Genomic DNA, 23,572 nt, shown 5'->3' with positions numbered 1-23,572 from the left:
GAAATAACATGAAAACTTTAATACAAACTTCGTTACAAAATTCAATTCAATTTATTACGAAATTCTATAGACTTCTGCTTTCTTGAGAACCAGAAATAGAGACTATATCATTCTAAGCTAATCTTTTGAAAAATAAGGTAGAAAAGGAAATAAAAGAAGACACCAAAATAATAGGCTAGGAATGAAAAAGTTGGAGACAAAGATCATGAACTAGACTAAACATCAACTTAAAAAGTAAGTGTGCATAGACACATGATGATAAATTAGAAAATAGTCTTCAAATTAGGAAAAGTTTGAATATTAGTTCCACTCTCTAGAAGAATAAAAAAGAATTGAAGGAAAATTCATCCCAATTTGTGAATTTCAACAAGCAATTCATAAGACAAGCAGGCCATAAAACCCTCAACTACTAATCTTATGTTCTACAAAATGCTATTTGAAGTCCACGGCTTAAGTAGGTAAACTATTACTATTGAAGAAAACCACCATTAGATATTTTTGATTGATTGACTTAAAATCCATACCAAAGAATGATGAGGTGTCAATGGACATCCAAAACTAATTCATGAGAAACAAGACGTTTCTGTATTGTATTATCATTTATCTACTTTTTGTAGGTTCTTGTTATTAGTTAATTCATTTTACTTATCTCATATCTTCTAATACCGATCCTCTTTATCTTCTTTAAATGATTCTAATTGTTTCTATAAAAGAGACTTAAATCTTTCAAAATCCCTAATAACATTCTTAGAAAAATCCTAACAATTTTAAAACTATATTACGACCAAAGAGCAAGCACAATGCTATCTAAAATTAATTTAAATTTAAAACTACTGATATCAAGAAAACACATTGAATTCTTAACAATATTTCAATCCATATACCTTTCATAAATAAGATTATGTAAGAAGTATGAAATATTCCTAATACAAATTATATTACGACCAAAGAGCAAGCACAATGCTATCTAAAATTAATTTTAATTTAAAACTACTGCTATCAAGAAAACACATTGAATTCTCAACTATCTTTCAATCCATATACCTTTCATACTTTAAGAAGTATGAGATATTCCTAATACGAACTTTAATGAGATTATTAAAGATTGGCCCTTACATTTATTTGTTCTTTTCAAAACAATCTCACTTGTGATGATATGTTCTAACGAGGACTTTGTTTTAGCACCTTGCCCTTGCAACAAATCGAGGAGTCCCAAATGTCTGAGCTGCACAAGAGACTACAGAAACTGTTAACAATATTTTATAAACTCTTTAGGACAACTTTTCAGCCTTTCATGATAATGTAAATATTATTTCCTCTGCAGACCTAATCCTTAAAAATAAAGTCACCAATTCCCATTACATGACAGCAGAGTTGACATTGAAAATGTTAAAAATGGGCATTCCGCGAGGACCAGCCAACGAATTTTGAATTAAATATGGTGGCAGCTGAGTGACCAACTGCCATGTCGGTATTTTAGTAAGGCTTACATCATCATTGCAATATCCAAGTAACTAAAGAGCAACAACTCCCGTACAATTGTAATATATTCCAAGGCGGGCCAGAAAATGCGCAGTCGAGATGACTCGTTCCTTGCGGAGTGGTTAATGTTTTGGCTATATAAAGCAGGCAATTTGTTCGTAACACACAATTCAAAATACGAATTCATATCGTCAACTGTTCTGTCTGATATTTTAGTGTTTCTATCCAAATGGCTAATCGTATGATTTATTTCACGCTGGGTCTTTATCTGCTCATATGTTGTTACACCCATGACAAAGTCATGGCTTATGATCCGGACCCCTTGCAAGATTTTTGCGTTGCCGACCTGGCAAACAAAGGTGATTATAATAGTACTTGATAGATCGATCTGGTATAATTTTCTAACAAAGCTGAATTGCTAACAAATGGAGTTGAACAGTTCTGGTGAACGGGTTCGTGTGCAAGGAGGCAATGGCGGTTTCGGCAGAGGACTTCTTCTTCCGGGGACTGGCGCAGCCGGGGAACACCGACAATGCAGTGGGCTCCAACGTAACCGCGGCGAACGTAATGCAGATACCGGGGCTGAACACGATGGGAATATCTCTGGTCCGCATCGACTACGCAGTGGATGGAATTAATCCTCCTCACACCCACCCCAGAGCCACCGAGGTTCTCTTTCTGATGGAAGGCGAGCTCTTCGTAGGGTTTATTGACACCAACAACACCTTCTTCAGCAAGACGTTGGAGAAGGGAGACGTGTTCGTGTTCCCCAAGGCGCTCGTGCATTTCCAGCAGAATGTGGGGAAAGAGAATGCGGTGGCCATCGCCGGATTGAGCAGCCAGTTTCCGGGAGTCCAGACAATTGCTAATTCTCTGTTTGCAGCAAATCCACCAATCCCCGATTCAGTATTGAGCAAGGCCTTCCGCATCGGTCAAAAACTTGTGGAGCGTATTAAGGCAAAATTCATGTAAGATGATGAGTCAGATTGTTAAAAGTGAAGTTGCTGTCGTCTATTCAATAAAACAATAAAGAGGCCCTGTAGGAAGCCCACCTTTTTTAAGTCTTCTGAGCTAATCTTTTAAAACTTTGCACAGATAGAAATACCCAAAAGCTAAAAATAGCCTTCACAAAGGGATTAAGTAATCAAATCCATAAAATATCGAATTCTAAGTGCCAAATATGGTGGGCTTAAAGTCAACCTTCTCGTCCCATAATTCTTCAAGAGTCTTGTAAGGGCCGACTCTACTATTAACATTATTCTCTCCGCGCAGTAACTTCCTCTGTTCAAGCTTGGCAATCTTGTCATGATCATCCGGAGTCAAAGACTCGAAAGTTTTCAGATATTCTGCCTGTGTTGTGGCTCCAAACCCCACTTTAACATAACCTGCATTTGCACACCGCCAATCTAAGTTTCTAATTAATGTCCAAATAAAATTTCCAACACAATTATATATGAACAAATGAATACCTGAGCTTTAGTCTTTCCATGCTTTTGGGCTATTTCTTAAATAATGGGATTTTCAATTACCGCATTGGAACCCCATGGAGTATTTGGAGCTCCTAGAGGAGACTGCGCACTCACATGAATGTTATGCTTGCTGCAATAATCTCTCAATTTCTTTTGCTGCCATTGTGGATGCATCTCTACCTGTGATTACATACTGCCAACATAAACTTGATGCAATTCAATAAAATCAAACTACTAGACCCAGTAATGTTTGTGACTAAGAAAAGACTAGGTGAAATGGATTAAAAAAATAGGCAGTCAAAGAGGTAGGTTTGCATAAATAACCATTAGTTCCTCTGGTGTCCTAGACTTGTAAAATTGTAATTTATTTAATAGCCGTCTGGCAGTTTTTTGTGAGAAAATGGAATTCGATGAACGTGATATGAACATAATAGCCACCTATGCATACAGCTAATTATCTCCAACGGCAGACACAAAGACATGATTAAGCATACAACAAAAGGAACATTTGCAGATCTTTGTACCAAAGAGAAATCGTAGGTAAAAATAATCAACTCAGATCTGCCATGATAATGTTAATAGAGGAGGAAATTTTGTTATAAAACAATTATATTTAAAAAATATATAAGTAAATATGTTGCAAATACTTGACAATAATATGTGGCTTCAAACGAGCAGCTTAATCTACTTCAGAATGATGCTTCCATTAATCTTTAATGAGATTACAATACTTCACAAAATGTCACAAGGCCTAAGATCTTTCTTTCAAGATTGATCGCTGCTCTTCCGGGTTTCTATTCTGCTGTAATATCAATTTTGTGGTTGTAATCATTGATCGTCTGCTAGGTTCAGCTTACTCAAACATTTTGTAATTTTCTCTAATTGTATCACTCCTATGTCTATATTCTAGTTTCATAATTTTTCTTGCAGGTTTTACAACAGTGATGATTATATTTATAGTTTTCCTTGCGGATTTTACAAGATTGGTGGTTGTAAACTTGATGGTCTGTTCTCTAGTTTAAAGTTGCTAGTTCTTTCTTGCAGTTTTATCTGCAAATAATTTGCAGTCTACATTACTTCAAAAAGGAAAAAGTTGGCCTGCACTTTCAGTATATATCATGCTTATGTCTTGGATAAACTCAATCTTGTTTGGATATTTACGTATAATATCTAACAGGATATAAATGTTTGTATATGATTAGACCAATCATTATATCATTAGAACATTGATTATATCAGTTACCACCAGTGAACTACTCATAATCCAATACACACCATAACTAGCCTACTAATAAATCTATACATGCTGTACGATTAGAGGCTACTCATAACCCTAAACGGCCATTACCGGCTTCAGTAGTCTAGGTAACTTACTGAAACTATCCCTGAACAATGGGTGAGACACTTCAGTAAAGACAGACAACCCTTTGGGTCAGATGAAAAACAAGCCAATAAAACAGAAAAATACTTTTGAGCAAACTCTTTACCTGATCAACAGCAGGGGGAATCTTGGCATATTGCAACAAGTCTTCGATTTTCTTAGAGGAAAAGTTACTGACCCCAATGGCTTTGGCAAACCCCAACTCCACGCACTGCTCCATTGCCTGCCAAGTAGACTTCATAGATAATGGGAAATAGTCTTCTTCTTTGACAGGGGTACCTCTAATAATGTAATGTATTTAGAGTTAAGATTAGGTGAAATTAGGGTGATATTGGTTTATAAATTTATGCATTGCTAATAATACTCAAACAATTAAAGTTACAGGTAATAGCAAAATTACATTAAATGCTAAAATAATGACATTCAAAAGTTAAACATCTAGTAGATTCAGATGTGGAGAAAACCCTGTGTGGAATCTATGTGGCTTATCAATGTTCATTTTGTTTGTGATGAGTACTACGAGGATGCAGGAACAACATATAGCTATATGAACAACATATAGGTCTACAAGATAACAATTTAAAATTGTAGGAGCAACACATAAACCTACAAGAACAAAATATGCTTATAAGATTTAGTTACAATAATATAAAGACATAAGAACAACATGTAAGCACAAGATGATAATTTAAAGCTACGGGAACAACATATTAAGCTACAAGAACAACATATTAAGCTACAAGAACAATATATAGCTACAAGAACACTATATAACTACATTAACAACATATAACTACTACAAGATGACATTTTGAATCTATAGGAACATAACAAAATAGCATCATGTTATAAGGGAACACATTGATGCTATAAGAATGATTTTAACATAAATGAATCTTAGATGTAGAGCATCAACATATAAGATATGCTATGTTGTTTCTTATTGTGTTGAATATAGACTCGTAATCCTAACTAATCTTGATGACATCTTTAAGATATTTAGCTTTAACTGTTATGGAAAGAAAAAATAAGTCAATCAACATTTTAAAAACATGTAGGGAGTATATGTTAATAAACTAATATATTCAGTAATGAGACTTGAGAAGTAATCAATTACTAAAATAACATGATGCATATCAGATTTAGTATATCAAGAATGATGAAGGCCCAACTCAAGACACAAAATAACACAACCAAAAGAAAGATTTCTATTATCCAATTGAAAATATTCTATTGCACAAGAATTACAATATGAAATCAAATCGCATGCCTCACAAGCAGACACTAGATATTACAGAAACTTTGGAAATCCCTCGTTTCCCACAATCATGTCTTCTCTCCTAAAACTGGCTTCCAACCCTAAAGGTGGGTCCAAAATAGACTTTTTTAATTTCTAAATTTGATGTTGAATTTTGGTGGTTGGGCATCAAAATAGAGAATTTGAAATTTAAACTTGAACCAAGTTTAAAAACTAGGCAAAAAATGTCAACTTCTGAGAGGCATAACTTTGGATTTGGGGCTTGATTGATGAACTATTTGCACTGTCGAAAAGCTCTTTGAGTGCTCTACAACCTTATGGTTGGGCTTCACTTGTTTCCACATTTATGAGGCCGTATGGGGTTGTTTAGTGCCTGAAACTAGACTAAGAAGATTTGTTTTTTTTGTAGTTTTTCATTAACTTAGAACTATAAAAACTTTCAAATGGTGATTGATTTTGACTTAATTCTTTTGCCAAAGTGTTTTATCTTCCATTAGTTTTCCTTAAAATTTTGGCTCCATTTGCCTTAAGAATTAAAACTTATGAAAAATAGCAAGTTGACCTACAACTGGGGACACCTAAGAATGGAAATTTCTAAATTGCCCAAATGGGTATCAAGAAATGAAAAAAATTGAAAATAAACTAAATAAAATTACTTTTATTTTGGTGATGTAGGATTACCTTTGCACATCGTTGGATGCTCCTACTATAACATATATTGGAGTTGTGCATGTATTTACTCCTCTCCCATATATATTGAACATAAATCTTTTTCAAAATAATTAACTTTTTAAATGTGAAGCATCATACATTAAATTATATTAGATACCATTTTAATATATTTATCCACTAATAGATATACAATTATATATATATGTATGTATGTATGTATGTATGCATGCATGCATGCATGCATGTATCATTTGTATTTAAAAATAACTTAATATACTAAATTAATAAGAAACTTATATACATAACCCTTTTGCCTCACTCAATCTCTCACCTTGAAATTTTTTATTCTTATTTATCTCAAAATTTTAAGAATAAATTCAGAGTTCTACATGCATATGTTCAAGTTAAGTTTCATTATCCATTTTAATTCTCAGACTGGTAAAATCTAACGCAAGATCTCATGATATCTCCAATTGAAAATAATTGTATTCATTACATTACCATAGAAAATTCTAGAAAGAGTATGTATTTTTAGCCGATAGACTATTATAGGTAAAGATTTCAACCAAAACCTGTCCGACCCTTGAAACAGCTTATTGTTTTATGTAGGTGGTTTGCACTATAGAATGTATTGTATATCTATCGATAAATAGAATAGTATGAAAAATTAACTGCTCCATCTGATAAGAGATTCGATAGGAGCATTTATTTTGATTCATCATCTGCCTTGTGTATTACACTGTACGCGTTGACCACGCTTAGGTGTCTGGTGTGGGCCTGTTTTGCTCCTGTTCTCCTATGGATTTATGTTCCTAACAAACATTCGTGGTAGCGCTAATAGTTAGTGGCTAGTAGTTGCCGCTCATGACGGAAAAAGACAGTTTAAAATTTAAATGCTTTTCCTGCCCGTTTGCAGAAGCTGTGTGGATTTGGTGTAGTTGTATTATTTTGCTGTATGCAACCTGTTCAATTTACATTTACCATTTTATTCCCTCTGCTGTGACAAAATGGGAGAATTCGAATAGAGCTTAGATATGGAAAAAGCAAGAAGGATTGACCATTTCAATAAGATGTTGATATTTTTGTTTGATTGACATGCTTTCAAGCATAGATAAGCCTCATGAGTTGTTAGATAATTCCCTAAAAGAAGGGTTTCATGGAATGCAATACACCAAATGGATTTGTTGATTTAAAAGCTTCCAAAATCTTCATTTCAAGCAAATGCAATTAGCAGTGGTGAAGTTGAAATTTGTGAGTTTTTACCAGTCCTCCTACCCTGTGCCAACTGAGAGCTCCGGAGCAGCGTATGGACACCAATCAAATCGTTACGAATAGAGGAACTTTCTTAGATGGTGTAGTTACTACTAGTATGGCAAACCTGTACGCAAAGAGTGAAAGCGAATATAATGTTTTTGGGCTGTAAGACAAAATGGTTAAAGTACAAGAAGTATTCCACAAACCGCCTCAAAGAAATGTGATCTCATCGAATGCCATGATTGCAGGATATGTACAACTAAAAAATTCAAGAATGCCTCATGATATTTATAATCATTGTATGCTTTTAAGATTTTCAAAAATTTCAAATTAATTTTAGTAAGTTTCTTACAAATCTATGGCTTCTTAGTGTGAATATTCTTTGTATACCAATCTTGATTTGTTTTTCACAACCTCATCTTGTTTATTCATCTTATTATTTCTTAATCCATTTTGTACCAATGACGTTTTTGTATTTAAGTCTAAGAGTTAATTCTCATATCTTAGTTTACTCTATATGATCAAGTTCCTCTTTTATTTCATTTACCCAAAATTTGTCTTTACATGGCCTCATCAATAGCTCTAGGTTTAACTTGTGAAACATATTTCTTTTCTTAACTTACCTTTTATCATTACTCCTTTGTGTGCACTATAAATGATTTGTGTTCAAGATGATTCCTTGCAATATATTTTCCTGTTCTTTCCTCTTCTCTAGGCCTTTCTTCAATATGTACCTCTATTTCATTGTCTTATTCAAAGAATATTTTCTAATCTATATTTTGATTTATTACTAGTCTTTGACCAATAGTATAATGGAAATAGGTAATAATTTTTTTTTTTTTTTTTTTTGTGAATTGAACATTGTGCTATATATTGTGGTTTTACTTGATTCTATATACAAATTGTCTCAATCTTTATACAGTATACAAGCATCATAGAGTTCAACATTTGTTAACCATCATAATACATAATATATAATATTTTAATCTATATATAGTTTATTTGTATATGACTAATTTAATATATTTTTATTTTTTCAAAATTTAAGTAAACAAATTTACAAATATCAAATTCTAAAATATTTCACAAATTTATAACTTTTTAAAGTTAAAAAAAAAATTATACTCAATGTTGTAAAATATAGGCAATAAATTTTACCTAGTGATTAATTTTTTTAATCTTAGCCAATTAAATTTCAATATTATTTCTAATAACACTTATACTTTTGTTAGTAAACAGTTTTGTCCTTTAGATAGAAATGCAAACAATGACTCAATAGGTTTCAAAAGAAGAACAAAACGAACTAACAAATGGATAGATTATCATTCTATTGATAATCTTCCTCTGAATTGAGAGGTACAGCTCCCTCATAAAAGATATAAAATGAATGCAATAAATTGATTATGTCTTTAACCTAAAGACACGAAGGGTTTTCTGACATTCATCCATCAATATGGAATAAATGTGATTATCAAATTAATAAGCTGATTATTAGAGAAAAACCAGCAAATAGCCATAGGACTATTCACCAAGTCTTTCACAATACTAGAAGAGAATAGAGAGAATCAAACATATCATTTTTGCAAAAGACAACAACATAGGACTGTATTTGAAATAGGATAGAAAAGACCACAAGATCTTTCTCCATTAGAAAATAAATATTCAGACCTTAAGATCTGACATACAAACATTCCTTTCCATTTCTAACACATAACAAAATAACAATAGTATTATTTCATCCCTTCTGTTACCATCAAATACAAAGAACAAAAGAAATCAACTCTCTACATTTCCCTTGCAGAATAGAAAATATTCTTCTCCCTGTAGCAGTAGCTGTAGAACCCCCATCCCTGAAAAAGAAGAACATAACCCTTTTCAAATGTTTTTGCTCCTATTAAATAATTTTTCCAAGAAGTTGGACAACTACCATAACTTCTTACTGAACTTCTCTTCTCTTCTCCAGCACTTTGCTATGATAATTAATTCTTATAAAAGAATTAATTATTTTATATCTTTTCTCAACTTAGGTCAATTGCCCAAGAGATTTTATAATTTCATTTTACAAGAATAATTAATTCTTTTTAAAGAATTAATTTTTTCAAATTCTTCTTTTACATTTATTTTACCCCACCGACTTCATTTATCATTTAACCTTCAATATCACATTATAATAGCAATAATTAATTCTTTTGGAATTAAAGAATTAATTATTGGAAGGAACACATTAAAAGTGTTATTATTTAATTATTGTGCAAACATTAGTATTTAATTATTTAAATAATTAAATATAATGCTTTTTGATTTGAAGGTTTTTTTTCTTTTTAAAATTTTTAATTGATGGGGGAATACTTAGGGTTTCAAAACCCTAGGTAACATTGGCTCTTTTTGGGGGCTGCATTCTGTGCCAGGATGCAGAGAACTCCAGAATCTCTAGCTCTTGCTTCAATGCTGCAATCCAGTGTCTGTCCTTTGGGCCATAGAGTCATCATTCCACTATCTTCAAATTATCTCTGAAAGCAATTATCTGTTAACATTTTCACACCAATCTGTCCCCATCTACTTCATTCAACAAGATGTGCTTCAAAAAGTATTATGTGCATATCTGGAGTGACAGTCCACAACACAAACCAAAATTTGGGTTTCCCATAATTACAATAATGATCATAACACTGTCTCACTTAGCTCCTCTATGTTTTATGACTTCTGGGCAGCTACTCACCATTGCTTCTCTATTTCAAGAAGTTCCATCCTTTTTGTTTGTGAACTGTCATGAAATTCTGAGCATGATGACACATCTAACCTTTGATATTGACCTATAACTCTTCAAAGAAACTCAATCATTTGTACCCTAATCCCAAAGGGCTAATCTTTTGGAAGACTATGTCCATTGACAACAAAACATAAATAGAAGACTTCAGTTTCTAGGCAAATCCATCCTTCACCATGCGGTCTCAACGAACTTCCATTTTAATAGATTCTAGCCTAGATCTAGCAATCATCATAATTTGAGGGTGTATGACATGATCAATCTTCAATGTCCATTGATCTCAAATTTTTTTTGTTTATATGTATTGTGATGGTCTCAGGACTCAAGACTGCAGATGACTCGCATGAACAAGAGCCGCTAGAAGATATCACACCACCTTTTCGATTTTAGCATGTCTATTTGTTAATGTATCCTTTTGCAACTGGGACAAATATGACTTGCACCCAAAGTCTCAGATTGCTTCTCATGTTTATCCTTTGTGAAAATAGCAAGGAGAAGAGAATTCAACCTGAGCTTCTTTTTACCTTCTGGGCAAATTGTATCAATTGGAGGTGCTTCAATTTTCACACGTGCATAAGGCATTGTAGAAGGCAACCAAAATGCTTTCATTGTCCAAATGAGGTTACTTTAACACTATTGGCCCCATGAAAATTGCTTTTATCTTTAACATAGTTTTTGCCATTATACTGAGGTACTGCGCCATTATTTTGCTGATCAAATGCATCGATTTCCTGCTATCTCTTCGATGACAATTTCTCTTCTTCTTCTTTGTTGTTTGCGTTTTCTGTTCAGCATAATTTGAAAGCTTCCTAAAATATAACTAAAACTATCTGTTGTAATTCATAACTGCCAATCTCTCCAGACCTTCCTCCAACTCTAGTGGAAAAACTTGCACTTCCTAGACTAGTATAATCAAGCAAACACTGTCCTTTCTCCTCTAGAATTGATTTCAGTCTAATGGATGAGAGAATCCCCACAATAACTTCAATACGTGCCTCACATATCGATTCTCCAGCACTGTTGTACAAGCTCTAATGCTAGTATTGCGAAGAGAACTTGTAGACATTTGAACCTTCTTTCTAAATGTTGACACAGACGTAATAGTCGCAACTAAAAAATTGCTGCAATTGGAAACATACTGCTCATTCATGCGCAGAGGTAATATATATACTGTGAGAGAAACTTGCATTATCATCCTTTACTCTGAAATGCTGGAAGTGCCATACATCAAAATGATGGGTTCGCCACATACTACAAGTTACAGCTACTAAAGGAAAAGTCATTGACCTATCAGGGACCTTTATCATCGAGCACCCTTTTTGGACATTGCACTTTAAAAATACAACCTACTGGTTTGGTCTTTAATTCAATCGCCCAAAAATATATGACGGGAATATTAGTGAAATCTGGAGCAATGTCTAATATTATTACAATATGTTGACCACAAGATAGATTTCTTGAATGCATTTTACATCTTTGTGTTCAGTGGTAATAATTGTATCATTGATTATACCATTTCAACTAGGTGCACCATCCTGTACACTTCAACAACAAGGCATGCTTTGATTTGTTTGCTAATGGGAAAAATTGATAGAAAATATCATTTCCAGCTGAACTTGTTACGCCGAGAGGCGTTCTATACAATGGTAGCACAAATGGCCAGCACGGGAATATGCCAAGATTCCTTGTCAATAAAAAAGAATTGGGAGCAGTTACAAACTTCCAAATTAAATATTAAAAAAGAATTTCTGAAATAATAGCTGGCCGAAATAATAGGAAGCCAAATGGAGGCCAAAATAATAGGCTCGAAAAAGTAGGGCCCGAAAAAGTAGGACCCGAAAAAATAGGGCCCGAAAAAATAGGGGCGAAATAATTTCAATATGATTTTTTTTTTTGTTAAATATAATTTTGCATGCACATTCATGCTTTTTTTTTTGCGGGGAGTGGGGGAATTTGAAACAAATTCGTGGAATGTGAAGAGACGTCTGTTGGGGGATATGAGGAGCCTCTTAGAAGTTATAAAACCAAGGCTCCTCATTTCATTTTCATTTTATATTTTTGCAGGAAGGAAGAGGTGGAGGTTATTGGAGGATTAGATTGGAGTTTTTGAATAGGAGTAAATTGAAGTTTTGGAGTAACATTTTTGCAGGTGAGATTTCTATTTTTTATTTACATTTTCATTTAGATTTAGATGTAGAAGTAAATTGAAATTCAAAATTAATTATAATATTCTACTTTGATTTATATTTCAATTTTAATTAATTTCATTTAGATTTAGAATTCTGTTCATATGACCGAAATTGAGGCCACTGGAGGACCTGTGCAGAGTTTTTCGTGGAGATAAGCATGTGGGTACTGAATCAAGGCACATTAGGCCTCTTGGAGATGTAATTGCGGTGACTTCCATGGCTTTTTGAATCGAATAGGGCAATCTAAACAATCTCAGATCTGAAATTTTTTTTTTCCTTTTCAGCCGAAGACAGAACAAAGATTGCTTGCAAGAAATTTTGCAGAGTTTAAGATTTGATTGCTTATGGCCGACTATTCTTGGTAACTGATATTTCTATTGTATATTCTCGTGCCCAGCACGGGAAGTTTTAATCTATAAAATTTATTTTGTGCATTTAGTGCACAAACTAAAGAATGCATATGCAATCAATTTTTTTATCAATCTTTATGATAGCTTTTTAAAAAAAATAGAAAATAGAAATTATTCTTTTATATATGTAGAAAAAAATTAGAAAGATTTTATGTATGTAAAAAATTAAAAGAATTCTATATACATCTAGATTTATTGAAAGAAAGTTTTAATCTATACAATTTATTTTGTGCATTTAGTGCACAAACTAAAGAATGCATATGCAATCAATTTTTTTATCAATCTTTATGATAGCTTTTTTTTAAAAATAGAAAATAGAAATTATTCTTTTATGTATGTAGAAAAAAATTAGAAAGATTTTATGTATGTAAAAAATTAAAAGAATTCTATATACATCTAGATTTATTGAAAAGAATTCTATTTACATCTAGATATTTTGATTGAAATAACCATAATGTAAAAACAAAATATAAAATAGAAATGTTAATATATGTATGTAGAAAAAATTAGAAAGATTGCATACCTCTAAAAAATTCTATTTACATCTAGATTTTTTTAGAATGGAAAAAAATGGATAATAGAAATATCAGTTGCATGTTTGTAGAAATAAATTAGAAAAACATGTATCTAGAAATTAAAAAGATTCTATATGTGTCTAATTTTTAGATTTTACTTTATTCTAAACTAATTATTGATGGATATATATTTTAAAAATATTTATGTAGTTTAAAGTTTAGATTTTAATTAATTTGTATGCAAATAGGAAAAAGAATAAATATTTTATATATATGTAGATTAATTTCTATTTTTAAAATTTACAAGTAAATGAGTACTTTATTCATTTAAAGTAAACAAGTTTTTAAGTAATATATTTTTATTTTAGAAATATATTAATCATAATGTTCATTTATTATTACTTATTTAATATACTTACTCTCAAATCTAAGACAATAGAAATGATATTTTATTAACTTTGAAATAGGGAAGTGTTAAGCAAGTTCGTTTACAAAAATACCAAAAATATATTTGGTCTTTGATCAAATTGGAGTTAATATTAGAAATATAAATATGATCATTAACAATTAAGCTAAATTCAGTTCAAAACAATAATGTTATTTAAATTTAAATAAATTTTTTTGAAAAGAATTCTATTTACATCTACATATTTTGATTGAAATAACCATAATGTAAAAACAAAATATAAAATAGAAATGTTAATATATGTATGTAGAAAAAATTAGAAAGATTGCATGCATCTAAAACAATTCTATTTACATCTAGATTTTTTTAGAATGGAAAAAAATGGATAATAGAAATATCAGTTGCATGTTTGTAGAAATAAATTAGAAAAACATGTATATAGAAATTAAAAAGATTCTATATGTGTCTAATTTTTAGATTTTACTTTATTCTAAACTATTTATTGATGGATATATATTTTAAAAATATTTATGTAGTTTAAAGTTTAGATTTTAATTAATTTGTATGCAAATAGGAAAAAGAATAAATATTTTATATATATGTAGATTAATTTCTATTTTTAAAATTTACAAGTAAATGAGTACTTTATTCATTTAAAGTAAACAAGTTTTTAAGTAATATATTTTTATTTTAGAAATATATTAATCATAATGTTCATTTATTATTACTTATTTAATATACTTACTCTCAAATCTAAGACAATAGAAATGATATTTTATTAACTTTGAAATAGGGAAGTGTTAAGCAAGTTCGTTTACAAAAATACCAAAAATATATTTGGTCTTTGATCAAATTGGAGTTAATATTAGAAATATAAATATGATCATTAACAATTAAGCTAAATTCAATTCAAAACAATAATATTATTTAAATTTAAATAAAATAAGCCATGTTTACTTTGAAACATCAAACAACTAATTAACTAATACAATAATTAAAATAAATGAATCTATTATGACATAGAAAAATATTTTCGAAGTATAATTTCTTTGTTTTTGAATCAATATGAGTTTTTTTTTCTACTTGAAAAGATAAACCATCCTAATTGTCATCCTTAGTTAACCCTAACAACAACCCCTACCTTAACCCTAGCCCCAAAAATGATGTACAATATAACTATAATCCAACATTAAACTATAATTATAGCACTAAAACATATCCCTATTGATATAAGGAAAATTTCAGTCCAAACCATAATCTAAACCATAAACCTACCCACTAATATTGGTTATAGTCCTAACCCTAAAATCTAACCCTTAACCATAATGTAAAAAAAAACTCCAAAAATATTGATCAAAATCCTAAACCTACCTATATGGATAAACATGATATTAAACTCTAAATCCAGTCCCAAGGTCCTAACCATGGTGTAAACCTATAACCGAACTCTTAAAAAATTTACTAATCCCTGATCCTAATCACATTCCCAACTTTAAACTTGAACCATAAACCATAGTTGTAACCATAATCATAAACTTAAACAAAACCCTAACCCTAAAGGTACAATCATAAAATTAATCATAGCTTAGACCCTAATCCTAGCACAAACCACAATCATGACCAAATATAAATCTTCACCTTACCCCTAATCATAATTTCAATGTTAACCCTAACATTAGTTTCAATCCTACCATGATATGAACCCTAATATAGACTTCACCTTGATCCTCACCCTAATCTTAAGTCTAATTAAACCCTGACTAAAACCTAATCTAAATGATATATCTAACTATAATCCTAACTTTAATTATCATACAACCCAATGCTAACCCTCATGTATATTTAATCCCTAATCTTAACTCTAAATATTCTATAAACTCTAGAATTGACCTTGATTCTAACCATAACCCTAAAATCTAAATTGTAACCATAGCACGAAAGGTGGGGACCCCCGCTACATGGCACAATTCTGGGTCTTGGAGCCTTGCGAAAGCACTACAGAGTGAGGAAATGTCATAAAGGTGACATGTAGTGGCATGATGCAATTTTGGGCTTTAGAGCATTGCAAAAAAAATGCAACTTAATGAGGTGCTAGAATGGAGACTCATGGAAAGAAGAGGAAAGACATTCATGTCACTAGCAAAAAACTATGAAAAGAGATAACATGATGTCTTAACCTCCCACAAAAAATGCAAGGTTGATCCCAAGGGGGAATTTGGTTTCCCCAAAAATGAATGATGGTCATCGATAAAGGTCTTCCTCTCAAAATAGATGGCATAGATGCATCGTGAATCCTCACCAACGAAGGATTAAGTCGCAACCGTCGATGTAGATTCTCTCCTCAAAAAGGATGACTGAGATGCAACAAGGAAACTCCTCCCAATGAAGGATTAAGTCACATTCGTCTATCAAGATTGGCTTTATTTCCAATGGATGACTAAGATGTAGTGAAGAGATTCCTCCCAACAAACGAAGCAGATAGCACAAAAGGTGTGAACCTCCTCCATGTGGCACAATTTTGGGTCTTAAAGACTCATGAAAGCATTGTGGAGTGAGGAAATGTTGGAAAGGCAATGCGTGGTAGCATGATGCAATTTTGGGCTTCAGAGAATTGAAGAAACAATGTAGCATGACGATGCATCAGAATGGAGATGCATGGCAACATCTTGTGCAATTCTAGGCTTTAGAGTGTTTCGAAGACACTAGCATATAAAGAAACGTTAGAATGGGAATGCATGGCAACATCTTGCACTTTTGGGAAGATGGGAAGATAGCTCGCGAAGAAATAAGAGTTATCGAATCTTGCAGCATGAATCAACCCGACCAAGAAAAAATGATCCAGCGTGGTCAATGAAGAAACCGAGCCAACACAAAATGTTAGCCGCCAACTTTAGCGATGTTAACCCTCTGCAAAGAACCTATCCCATTTAAGGTCTCTCAGATCAGACATCAGTGATGGGTTGAATAGGGGGAAAAAATAGCACACAATGCCCTCCTAAATGAAATTCTAAATGTAACACTAATAACCACAGTCCTACTTCTTTCCCTAACCTTATCCATGAGCGTGGGAATATACATATTATTATATAGGGCACCTTATATAATAATAAATATAATCTAAAATCCCAACCCTTACTCCCCTCCTAACTATAACTGTGACCATAAGAAAACTTCTAAATATAACCCTTCCTCTAACTCTAACCCTAACCCTAACCCTAACTATAATTTTAACCCTATCCCTACCACTAACTGTAACCCTGAATCTAACTCTACCATAATTGGACTTTAACCCTAACTATAACTATAACCCTAAACCTAACTCTAACCTTAACCGTAACCATAACCGTAACCCAAAACCTAACCCTAATCGTAGCTAGGATTCTAATACTCTGTCTACCCCTAACTCAAACTATAGCCCTAACTATACCTCAAACTCTAACCGTAACTCATATTCTAACCCTAAACCTAACCCTAACCTTGACCCTAACCCTAACCCTAAGCCTAAGCCTAACCCTTTGTCTACCCCTATCTCTAACCCTAACCCTAACCCTAACCCTACCCCTAACTCTAACCCTAAATCTAACTCTCGGCGTAATATATATAGAGGTATAAAAAGTAAATATTTTTCCTATTGCGCCGTGACTGCCACTAGCTATATATACCTCTATATATATTACGCCGAGAGTAATCGTTCTCGAGGCACCTATTTTTATTTTCATTAATCCCAACTTCAATTAAAATAACTTTGGGATTAAATAAAAATAGGCGCCTCGAGAACGATTACTCTCGGCGTAATATATATAGAGGTATATATAGCTAGTTTTATCTTCCAGCCATCACATCTCAACCCTAATTAGGGTTATCACATTTTAGGCGTGAGACTTCGTGATTGCAAATGTACTATAAATCAAACCATCCATATGCACTGCATAAGCTTCCAAGCGATTGCATAGTTGTACACCAAAACATTTCGGGAGTTATATGATTTATGGTGATGCTAGAAGAAACTATCAACTAAAAGCTTGCAGGTCCTTCCTTCACTTATTTCTTTTTCTTTGAGGGGAGAAAAAGTGTCAAACGTTACAAATCAGAATGACACTGCCTTCAAGCAACCTCCACGACCCACGATTGTAGCTTTTAAGCATGAAAATTTCAGACCAATACCTTGATAGGGTTCACTGTCTTCTACTAATCACATTTTGGATTTCCTTGATGAGGAATTATCTGACTTAGCAACACATATTCTTAATGTATGATGGCCAAAATGAATCTCTCCATATACACCCGATAAATCAGGTACACTTGTCCACACTTTCAAATTTTATAGAATTCTATATAGGTTGCAGTCATGAATACTAGATAAAGAAGGCATACCATTCCAAATTTTTGCTTTGACCCACTGTTATATACTGTCAAATGAAAAGGCTCGATAGCAAACCAACTATAGGTAAAATGTACATTGGTGCAATACACAATGCTTCTAAGTCTCCAACCAATGAATATATTCCTTTTTCCAAAGGTATCCTTTTTTTAAAACTATAGTCTGGCACTAAATATTTACCCACACATTTAGCATTTAAAGTGTTTCTAAATGAAGCCCTTACTGTTCGCATATTCCATTGATGATAAAGATGAGTATTATTCCATTATGCCAACTCATCATCATTAATCTTTCAATGAACCCTAATTTCTTGAGGTGTAAGCATAGAAATGTCTAGAGCCCATGTAGTTCAAAAAATATATCCACTCCATTAATGAAAAGAGCCATTAGGGAAAGTCGAAGGGCAGAGAACAAAGAGAGCTGCTTGTAGAGAAGAAAAGAGCAAGAGAACACCAAAAACACGAAAACCACCAACACTACAAAAATGAACACAACAAACCACACCTAGCCACAACAAAAACTTTATGTACAAAGAGTACTCAAGAAAGTACCTGGCTGCTCACAGAAAACCATTAATTGGTTGAGAGAAGTATGTGCCAGTGCAAAACAATGGTTGGTGTGCAAGTGAGCCCATTCTTGAAAATTGGAGAACAACCATTGAAAAGAAAAACTCCACAGCTATAAGCTTTCTAAACATCAGGTTAAAACCAAGAAGCCAACCAACATTATAACTAATCAACTGTGGCACATCAATGTCTTCCCGCACAGGTTGTTTCTTATCAGCACTCTTGATGTCTCCCATGAGATTCTTGGAAAATAAAATGGAGTCTTTATAATGAAAGCCTTTCCTGAAATTATGGAAGTGATCACTCACATAGTTCTCATTTAAATTTGCAACTTCCTCCTTCAAAGATTCAGGTTCCAAGAATCTATTTATGAAGTCTATCTCAAAACAAAAATATTCTAGCACAGGACCAAAATCCATTAGCCCGTCTTCACAATCAAACCTAAACACTTCTAATTCAGGTTGTGTGCATGGAATTGGTCTAGGGCTAAAAGTATTTCCTTTAACTTCCATCTCATCTTTCTCAATATCGTTGAATGCCTTGGGCTGAAAAGACTCTTCATTCATTTCAATGTGATCAAACAAAAACAATTCATAATCAGCTTCAATCTTTTCTTGTGTATGTTGATCTTTCATACCCTCTTGAATAACATCATTGATGAAATATCAATAGTAGTCCCAAATATAAAAGAATCAAACTCTGCATTTGAAACATCCTCTGACAAGTTTTCATTTGATCTTCCACCTTGCAACCCTTGTTCATTAGGAGGTACATCTAGGTTAATCATTGAGTTAGATGATTGGGAGACATATTCATCCTCAGACTCAACATGTAGATGGTACGTTCCAGCTACACTACAGGAAGTCCTTTTACTCACTGGAGGGATTTGAAGATCTTTATCATTGAAAACTGTTAGACTTTGACAAATAGGAGGTGCTGATTTAATTTCTTTGAGAATGAGCCTTTTTTGTTTAGGCTTTACCTCTAGAAAATTCTATTTTTCACGGAGATAAACTCCTTCCTGTGCAATGTCTTTACACTTCATTCCACTTAGAATCATATCATCATCTAAACTGATAGCCTCCCTTTGTGCATCTTGCAATGTTTGCACTTTTAAACGAAGAAGCAAGAATTTAATTTCTATTTGCATGGCAGCAATGAAAGCACACAACTGATTGTTTTCAGTTGGTTGGCTGGTTAGGGGTATCTTACCAATAGTTCTATTGAATCTATCAACAAAATCTCTCATAACTTCCCCTTTTTCCAACTTGATTTGAAAGAAATTAAATAAAAATTTAGCTACATCAAGTGCAGGCATAAACCTCTGAAAAAATCTTACCTCAAGGTCATTCCAACAGGTGATGCAACCGTCCGCCAAATTCTGGAACCAATCTACTACATTTCCAATGAGGCTTCCAACAAATAATCTAACAAATAGATTCTCCTCCTGCACACCAAGAATCCTGCAAGCAACTGTAAATGCTTTGATGTGGTCATTAGTATCTTGATTTGCATCACTAGAAAACTTTAGGAGATATTCCAATGAATTCTTAGGTAAGGCTGAGTATTGAGACAAAGAAAATGGCCCAATCTGAGCCCCCCATGGTTGGGTTTCAACCAAAGCCATAACACCAAAATTCTTTCACCACAATCAATTAGAGTCGCCAACCTCCGTCCTCGGGGAGGTAACCTTTAGATTTCCAAGAAAAGAAAAGCACTGGAACTTGCTTTCTTTCCCCAGCGGAGTCGCCAAAAATTGTTAGTAAAAAGTTTTGTCCTTCAGATAGAAATGCAAACAATGAATCAATAGGTTTCAAAAGAAGAACAAAACGAACTAACAAATGGATAGATTATCATTCTATTGATAATCTTCCTCTGAATTGAGAGGTACAGCTCCCTCATAAAAGATATACAATGAATGCAATAAATTGATTATGTCTTTAACCTAAAGACACGAAGGGTTTTCTGACATTCATCCATCAATATGGAATAAATGTGATTATCAAATTAATAAGCTGATTATGAGGGAAAAACTAGCAAATAGCCATAGGACTATTTACCAAGTCTTTCACAATACTAGAAGAGAATAGAGATAATCAAACATATCATTTTTGCAAAAGACAACAACATAGGACTGTATTTGAAATATGATAGAAAAGACCACATGATCTTTCTCCATCAGAAAATAAATATTCAGACCTTAAGATCTAACATACAAACATTCCTTTCCATTTCTAACACATAACAAAATAACAATAGTATTATTTCATCCCTTCTGTTACCATCAAATACAAAGAACAAAAGAAATTAACTCTCTACATTTCCCTTGCAGAATAGAAAATATTCTTCTCCCTGTAGCAGTAGCTGTAGAACTCCCACCCTTGAAAAAGAAGAACAAAACCCTTTTCAAATGTTTTTGCTCCTATTAAATAAATTTTCCAAGAAGTTGGACAACTACCATAACTTCTTACCGAACTTCTCTTCTCTTCTCCGACACTTTGCTATGATAATTAATTCTTATAAAAGAATTAATTATTTTATATCTTTTCTCAACTTAGGTCAATTGCCCAAGAGCTTTTATAATTTCATTTTACAAGAATAATTTATTCTTTTTAAAGAATTAATTTTTTCAAATTCTTTTTTTACATTTATTTTACCCCACCGACTTCATTTATCATTTAACCTTCAATATCACATTATGATAGAAATAATTAATTCTTTCGGAATTAAAGAATTAATTATTGGAAGGAACACATTAAAAGTGTTATTATTTAATTATTGTGCAAACATTAGTATTTAATTATTTAAATAATTAAATATAATGCTTTTTGCTTTGAAAGTTTTTTTTATTTTTAAAATTTTTAATTGATGGGGGAATACTTAGGGTTTCAAAACCCTAGGTAACAACTTTAATATTTATAAAATAAATTTATTAGATAATTAAGATACACAAAATATTATTGTTAAATAGTTATTTTGTCAAGTTTTTTAGAAACTTACTTTCCCTCCTCTTTTGATTATTTTACATCCCCTTCTTGAGGCCTCATTAATGTACATTTTCAGCATTTCCTTCTAACAAAATATGGATGTTGGTTCCATGTTCATATTTCAGCAATCATTTTATTGACTCTCTTTTATTTCATCCAATAACTTCAAAAATCTGGGCAAAAAGCATTGCGCTTGCTCAGATTTCCTTCCCATGATGTCTAAAATAAGAGCATAACCATAATTGTTAATGTCATGTGGAAGGCTAAAATAAACCAACGAGGTGTAGAAATTTCATCATAAATCTAGGTAAGAAAAAGAATAAACAAATCATAGAATTTGTAAAAATTAAATTTCATTTCCAATGTTCAATAATTACAATATGCACAGAAGCATTATTTATCGACTACCAATTAAAACAAGATATTCAGTGAATAACAAGAAGCTAAGAATAGCTATCTAAGTTAGACTAATTATTGTATGAATCCTTCATTAACAATAATCAAATTGTAATCATCCTCGATCTTACTATACTTCATGCAAACAATCATGCACCATTCAAATTCAAAGAAACATAAAGGATCATCATCTACAAATTTTGAAATCATAGCAGAGATGAAATATGGAGTTAATGAAAGTGAGATTAATGTTAAAACATCTACATGAGGTTCTTGAAAGTACAATGTAAAGTACATTTATTTCTTGAAATTAGATTATCAAAACAAACAAGATTATAAAATTTCAACATTGTGCAAATACACTATCAGAAGCTCAAACCAAAGAATCAATCAATGTAATCTTACAAGCTACAAAATGTGACCTTTCTAAATAGTTTGATACTTGTGAATGACACTTTCTAGGGTTTAATAGGAGCCACTAAAAGATTTCATCAATTTATGATCTTCTAACCTCTGTAAAAAATAAAGTACTTGAATCAAGTTTGTTAAAAATGATTAAATTTTATCTATGAGATCCCTTTTGACCCATTTGATCATATAATATGTATAAGGATAAGGGGGGGGGGGAAGAGAGAGAGAGAGCTAGAATTGGCATGATTGTGCACTAAATTTTATATTTTAGTGTATATTTTATATTTTATATTTCAAATTAATAATGTTTAATTTATTTGTTTGAACTTTAAGTTTCCTATTTTATTAATTAAATGTCTAGAAAAAACAAATATACATGACCCCAATCATCTTATAGACTTGTACTTTTTTTGACTATCGGCATGCCCCTTGCTCCATCGGGTGTGAGTGCTAGTATGTAAATTATTTAACATTGTAATACTGATTGTTCACAATTTAGATTCCAACAATAAAAAATGGTAATAAATAATATCAGTCAGAGCAACTTTAAAAAGTCACATTGTAAAGTCAAAGTACACAAGAATTGCACATTCTATTTGATCAAGCTAGCCTTAAAAATAATAAAACTCATCATTTATATATATGTTAAAGCATTGACACAATACTTCTTTATCACCCAATAAAATGACATCTTATCGAAAATCTATTTATATTATTTTATGAATTTTAACTATTTCTAGAAACACCATTAAAACTTTGATACAAACTTGTTATTATAAGATTCAATTAGACTTGTTGCTGTCTTGAGAATCAGAAATAGAGATTCTATCATTCTGAGCTATTCTTCTAAAAATTTGCACCCATGGATAACTTTGAGGTACCCAGTCAAGCCAATGCCCATCACTCTCACACACACATATTCACGAGGTAAAAATAGTGTTCACAAGGAGATTAGGTAAACAAATCTATAAAATATCTACGTCTATGTGCCAATTCTGGTGCGCTATAAACTAAAGGGCATGACTGTG

The 23,572-nt window shown here is 32.2% G+C and overlaps 1 protein-coding gene and 1 pseudogene across 1 annotated transcript; one reads left to right on the top strand and one right to left on the bottom strand.

The window, feature by feature from the left end:
• The first annotated feature begins 1,602 nt into the window (after window positions 1-1,602).
• Window positions 1,603-2,543, top strand: LOC149570440 (rhicadhesin receptor-like). Its single transcript, XM_089823088.1, has 2 exons — window positions 1,603-1,841; window positions 1,922-2,543. Exons 1-2 carry the CDS (start codon window positions 1,712-1,714, stop codon window positions 2,452-2,454), a joined length of 663 nt encoding a protein of 220 aa, XP_089679214.1. The 5' UTR covers window positions 1,603-1,711; the 3' UTR covers window positions 2,455-2,543.
• A 106-nt stretch (window positions 2,544-2,649) lies between these two features.
• Window positions 2,650-4,552, bottom strand: LOC149570439 (deoxymugineic acid synthase 1-A pseudogene; annotated as a pseudogene).
• Window positions 4,553-23,572: the final 19,020 nt, after the last annotated feature.

This window comes from Cupressus sempervirens, chromosome 3 (assembly GCF_028749045.1).
Source record: "Cupressus sempervirens isolate cs-2001-9-10 chromosome 3, ASM2874904v1, whole genome shotgun sequence".
Classification (NCBI taxonomy): domain Eukaryota; kingdom Viridiplantae; phylum Streptophyta; class Pinopsida; order Cupressales; family Cupressaceae; genus Cupressus; species Cupressus sempervirens.
The sequence above is the reverse complement of the archived record's forward strand: the minus strand, read 5'-3'. Positions and strand labels throughout refer to the sequence as shown.